Source organism: Mirounga angustirostris, unplaced genomic scaffold, assembly GCF_029215605.1.
Source record: "Mirounga angustirostris isolate CCGP_5_RB_7025 unplaced genomic scaffold, mMirAng1.0.hap1 SCAF_1, whole genome shotgun sequence".
Classification (NCBI taxonomy): Eukaryota; Metazoa; Chordata; class Mammalia; order Carnivora; family Phocidae; genus Mirounga; species Mirounga angustirostris.
The window spans coordinates 159040320-159046319 of NW_026991709.1; the positions used below are offsets into that span (position 1 = coordinate 159040320).

General features: G+C 60.2%; 1 protein-coding gene across 1 annotated transcript; it reads left to right on the forward strand.

Moving 5' to 3' along the window:
* Window positions 1–660: 660 nt before the first annotated feature.
* LOC123862974 (CCAAT/enhancer-binding protein gamma-like) lies at window positions 661–5006 on the forward strand. The gene is made up of 2 exons (XM_064591225.1): window positions 661–1669; window positions 3402–5006. Exon 2 carries the CDS (start codon window positions 3620–3622, stop codon window positions 4055–4057), a length of 438 nt encoding a protein of 145 aa, XP_064447295.1. The 5' UTR covers window positions 661–1669; window positions 3402–3619; the 3' UTR covers window positions 4058–5006.
* The last annotated feature ends 994 nt before the right edge of the window (window positions 5007–6000 follow it).

Here is a 6000-nt window from a genome sequence, read left to right on the forward strand (position 1 = left end):
AGAGGGGCAGAGACCACAGGGTTGGAGGAAGGCTCGCAGGATTGGTTTTGGTTGTCAGTTGGCCGAGGAGCAGGGAAGGGGTGAGGCTGAGCCCTGGGAAGAAGAAAAGGGCTTCTGGGAAAGTTTGGGGATCCAGCGTAGGCGGGTGGAAACTGGGAACAGGGATAGATTTGGGAAGAGGCCCAAAGTTGGTCATTCCACATTTACTGAGCACCTCCCGTGTGCCGGGCCCTGGGGTCACAGCCCCCTGCTCCCTGGATGCAGTGGGGTGCGGGCAGCCTGGAGCCCACGCAGTGTGGCCTGTGACCCCTGCGCCTCGGCAGCCTCCTGTGTGCGGCGCAGCCATCAGGCAGGACAGGCTGCCCTGCGCCCCACCCCCCGCAGGGCCAGCAGGTCAGAGGTCATGCACCCCGGAGCTCCCCGTGTGCCCCACCACGAGGGATTTGCTCAATCCCCCCACGCCCTCCCATGTTATCACCATCACCGGGTCTGGTGAGGAGACAGCACAGCAGAGAGAAACGGCCACTTCCCGTGGCCACAGCTGGGGCTCCAGATAAAGGCCAGCTGGGAACCCAGGCTGACCTGGAGAGGCTGGGGCAAGGGGCCAGTTTCAGCCACCTGCCTGGCCCCTCCAGGGACACCCCCCAGACTCAGCCCTCAGCCTCCAGGCTTCCAGCACAGTCCCCAGCAGACAGGGCTAACTGCCACCCTGCTCTGCGGGGGGCCAAGCCTCTCCTCCCCTGACCTGCACACCCCCACTCCCTCCCCAGGTTGGGTCCTTTCAGCTCCCCGGGCCCAGCTGAGCCCCACCGAGCTAAGGAAGGTGGCCGGTGAGGGTGCCTGGGGCCGGGCCATTTGGGCTGGGGGAGACCGATGGTCCCTGCAGAAGCACATAGGCCGCCTGCCTCCCCGCGAGGTCCGCCTCCGCTCCCTCCAGCACCCCCTGTCTCCTGTCTCCGGGTCTCCGCATCCCTCTCTCTCCTCCCAGCTGCCACACCCCGAGGCCGGGGCCCTGAGCCTGCCCCGCACAAGCCCTGCTGGGCAGCCCGCTGAGGTGGGGCAGGTCGGAGGGGTGGGCTGGAAGTGCGGCTCCGTGGGCCGGTCCCTGCAAAGGGCACCAGTGGAGGTCGGGTCGCCCTCTCCTCGAATCCTTTCTCCCTGCCTGTCCACCCCAGTGTCTGCCCCCCCAAGTTGTGATCACACCTTCCCGTCCGCCCCCACCCTGCAGCCTCTGAGGGCCCCCTCCTGACCCCACCTCTTAAGTTCCCTCAGAGGCTGACAGGGCCCTGAGAGGCTCCTGGCTTGGAAGCAGAAAGGCAGGTGGGGGGCAGGCCAGGTGGGGCGCAGGAGCCAGGCCTCCCCCCGGAGCTCCAAATTTCCCAAGGGTTCCAGAGCCAGAGTCCAGGCCAGGCCATAGAAGCCAGAGCTGACCCATCCTGTGTCCTCCCAATTCACTACCCAAGCAGGACGTCACACGCCAGGTCCTTATGCTGTCCCTAGACTGTCATCGTACAACCACTAACCTCACCCCCACCCAAGAACACCACCTCCGCCTCCACCTCCACCAGCATCACGAGGGACCTGCTCAGATCCATGTGGGGGAGACCTGCATCCAGGGAGAGGAACGCATGAGGTCACTGGCCGGGAAGGGCATGCCATACGAGGCCAGGTGAGGGGATGGGGCGGGGGCTCAGTAGAGCTGGGGAGGAGGAGGCAGGGTGGGAATGATCGGGAGATGAAGTCCTCTGCTGGCCTTGGCACTGCTTGGGCCCAAGAGGGAGCCAGGAGGGAGGGGACCCAGGAGGCCTGGCCAGCCTCTGCGGGGTCAGTGGGCCCACTGTGGGCCCACCAAGAGAGGAGCCCAGCAGCAGGGCCGGGTTTGGGCCAGACCCCTTGATGAGCGTGGTGTGGACCCCCGAGTCTGCCCTCCACAGCCCTTGGGTGGGGGGCACACCTAAGGCTCAGGCAGTGGCAGGGGAGCCCAGAGAGAAGGCAGAGGAGCAGGAGAGGGAGGAGGAAAACCAGATGGGGGGCAGCTGGGGAGGGGGCCGCAGGCAGGGTCCCAGAGGAAGCGGGCCAGACAGCTCTGGGGCAGGGGGGCATGGGTGGGCGCCAGGCAGGACTGCTGTGTAATGGGCATGCTGAGATGAAGCCGCTCACGCCCTCATCAGACAGGCCGCAGGCCGGTGGGGCAGGTGACAGGCACCGACCAGCCACAGTTCGCTAGTTCTCCGTGTCCAGCAGGCCGCAGGGAAACGCAGCCACGCCACCACCCAGGCCCTCGGGGTCCCCCAGTAGCCGGGCTCCAGAGCCTCCCCTGGGCTGAGTCCAAGCTCATGGAGGCCCAGCCAGTGTCCCCTGAGGGTCCCCCCGTTCTCCGGGCCTTTGCCCTCAGTGCTCCTTCTGCCCGACAGGGCCTGGTGTCAGGTCTGCTCATGCTCTGCCTGTCTCCCTGCGGGGCGTCAAACAAGCCCCTCCTCTCTCGGTGCCTCAGGGCTCCCCTCGCAGAGGGCTGCCAATGGCCAGAGCAGAAGAGGCTCAAAGGACAGTGGAGCTGCAACAGGAGGCCGGAGCTCAGAGGGTGGTGCCCTGGCCCTCCTGGCACCGCTGCCCCCTGGCTCAGGGATGGGCTGGGAGGCAAGGAACCGCTCTGGGGACCCCTGTTTCCTGGACTTCCTTCACAAAGGGGAAACTGAGGCAGGGGGAGGCTTTGGTCCTCTGCCTCAGCCCCCCAGCACTCGGAACCCTGTGGGGGACATGGCCGCTGCCAACTCCCGGCCCTGGACACAATGACATGCCCAGCCCGGGTCCCAGCGCATCGCTGGTCCCGGTGCAGTTCCCTGGAACTGGGGGTCTAAGTGTGGACACACTGGCCAGTGGGGCGCCTGTCACCCCATGGACAGCCGGGTGGGCTGCTGATAAGGAGAGACGGTTGTCAGAGTCACGGGGTGCCACTGATAAAACAGACAAGCATCTCCCGGTGGCCGGAAGGTAGTGGAAAGAGGCCCTGTCCTGGGGGTGCCCACATCTCGGGTGGAAACACTGAGGCTGCTGGTTCTGGACAGGGTCCCCCCAACTGTTCTCCCAGCCAGCAGCCCTCACCAAGGCATCCGGGCCGCTGCTGTTCACGGTGCAGCGGGGGGAGACCCTGACCTGGAGAGGAAGGGCCAGGCCTGAGGTCACCTTGCAGGACCTTCTGCCAGGCCAACTGCCCCACCCTGCCCCCACTTCCCCTGCCCGCTCACCAGGCCCACCGCAGCCCTAGAGAGCTCCAAACAAGCTCCTCGGGGCTCCCTTGCCTCGGGGCAGCCTCTTCCCTCCGCCACACCTTAGCTCACGCCATGCCGTGCGTCTGCCCAGAGCTCCTGTCCCACCATTCTCCTCTCTGCTCATTCTTCCAGGCCCAGCTTGCCCCTAAAAGAGCAACGATCCGGCGGGCTGCGAGGCCTGGGTCCATCGCGCCGCGCCGCGTGGGGCCGCTCGGAGTGGAGGCCGCCTGGGGGCGGGCGGGCTGGAGGCGCAGGTACATGTGAAGATTTCTTGGCAGCTTAGTGTGGAAACCATTGATCACCTTGCCGTCATTTCTGCCTGTTCTGTGTCAGCAAGAGAGAGTGCCCAAATGAGCAAGATAGCCCAGCGGAACAGTACTCCGGGAATAAGTGTTATTCATACTCAGGCTCATGCTGGCGGCTTACAGCAGGTTCCTCAGCTGGTGCCTGCTGGCCCCGGGGGAGGAGGCAAAGCCGTGCCCCCAAGCAAGCAAAGCAAAAAGAGTTCGCCCATGGATCACAACAGTGATGAGTATCGTCAGCACAGAGAGAGGAACAACATGGCTGTGAAAAAGAGCCGGTTGAAAAGCAAGCAGAAAGCACAGGATACACTGCAGAGAGTGAATCAGCTCAAAGAAGAGAATGAACGTTTGGAAGCAAAAAATAAATTGCTGACTAAGGAATTAAGTGTATTGAAAGATTTGTTTCTTGAGCACGCACACAACCTTGCAGATAACGTGCAACCCACTAGCACTGAAAATACAACTTCTGATAATGCAGGACAGTAGACCTCACCCCTTCCAAACTTCACAACTTGTGGCTTGAACGTTAAAGGTGTGACTACCTACATCACTCATATCAATGGCCGAACATTGTCTTGTTCCATTATTCAAAGACCCACTGAAGGTTGTTTTCTAGGATCAGCACTGAAGAGTTGATTAGCTAAAAATGTTAGCCATGTACTTTGAATATCTAGTTTTAAATGATACGGATTTTTTTGTGGGGATAAAACCAATTTTTGAGGTATATGGTAAAAAAAAAAAAAAAAAAGCCCTGGACCTTGATATTCTTAATAAATCCTCACTTCCCAAAAAAAAAAAAAAAGAGCAATGATCCAGCCAAAAAGAGAGGATTCTGGGATGCGGGGGCTGTTACAGAGTGGGGTGGGCATGGCAGGGTGTGCCACACGCTTTCTCTCGCGAATCCTCACCCTCATTTCCCCTAGGTGACTGAGGCACCTTCCCAGATGGTGCCATTGCCTCCCAAGACAATTCCTGCATCTTTTTGTCCTCATTCTCTGTGCACTATGGCTGTACCTACTTCATAGGTATGAGGGAGGAGACTCAGGGAGGGGACAGTCCCTCAGCAGGTCATAGGCACAGAAGCCCAGGTCTCACTGGTTCCAGGATCCCAGGCAGGGTTCCTCCACACCTCCAAAATGTGGGGGTGGTGGGGGCTGGGCATGTCACTGGGTTCTTTTTCTGGAGCCCCTGGGAACAAGGCCCTGTTTTCCAGCTGGGATTGCTGACTTGGTTGATATTAATTTGAAGCTGCTATTATCATCCTGTCACCATGAAGGGAGTGAAGTTTACACCACAAAAGAGGGACATCTACACTGAGGAAGACTGACAGAGAGATGAAGAGAAACAGATTCCTGAAGGCATCCACTGAGCACCTGGATCCAGCTATGCCTGAAGCCTATCCTCTCGTTTATGTGAGGCAATAAATTCTCTTTGATGCTGAAGGCTGTTGCAGTTGGGTTGCTGTCTATGACTCATAAAGTGCACATGAGCAGGATCAGTCAGCAGTGACTCTCGCCAGTCTGGGACATGCTCTGGGTCCTGGGCCCAGTTGCAGACATACAGGAGCCCATGTATGCCCATGTGTACCCATGGATCCCAGTCCTGCCCTCTCTGGGAGTCTTCCCATAGCCAATACTCACATCTCAGCTGTGGGGCTTTGGGCACCCCCCAGCCCTTACCCCCACCACACACACACAATTGCCCCCCGGCCTGGGATGCTCTACCAGCCACATCTGCCCGCCTCCCTCAGCAGCCCAGCAGGGTGCAGCACAAATCAGCACCCTGGCTCTGGATGGATTCCCACGGCTGCCCACCCACTGTGCCCCCGGAGCCCTGGCTCGTCAACGCCAACGGAGCACACCACTACAGTGGCTGGGGTGGGCTCTTGTCTCTTCCACACGACCCTGACATTTAAAAAATTTTTACTGCCAGCATTTTCGAAAGGCAGATTTCATATAAAAATATACTGATTTTTGCCACTTACTAACCGTGACCTTGAGCTACTTACTCGTGCCTGTGTTCCCATCCGAAAGCTGGTGATAGCAAGAGCGGCCCTCTGTCTCACACCCTCCTTGGCAGGTCCCATGGAGTCAGCCTCAGCACCTACCCAGAGTCAGTCCCTCCTCACCCTACGCCAGTGGCTCGGACACAGGCCCGCACCTCTCACTGGTCCCCTGCTCTGCCCTCCCTCCTGTGGTCTGCTTTCACGCCAGCCAGAGGACGGCCAGAGGACTGCTGTTCACACCTGTCATAAGCCTTTCTCCTGTGGAAAACCCTCCCAGAGCTCCACTGCCCTCAGGGTAAAGCTTACACGCCTGCCCTGTGACCTCCTGGACCTCCTGTCCTATTACCCTCCCCACACCCACTTCTCCAGCTCCACTGGCCTTGCACCTCAGGGCCTTTGCACCTGCTGTTCCCTCCCCCTGCTC

Coding starts and splice junctions, on each gene's coding strand:
- LOC123862974 (XM_064591225.1), top strand. CDS start 3,620: ATGAGCAAGATAGCCCAGCGGAACAGTACTCCGGGAATAAGTGTTATT.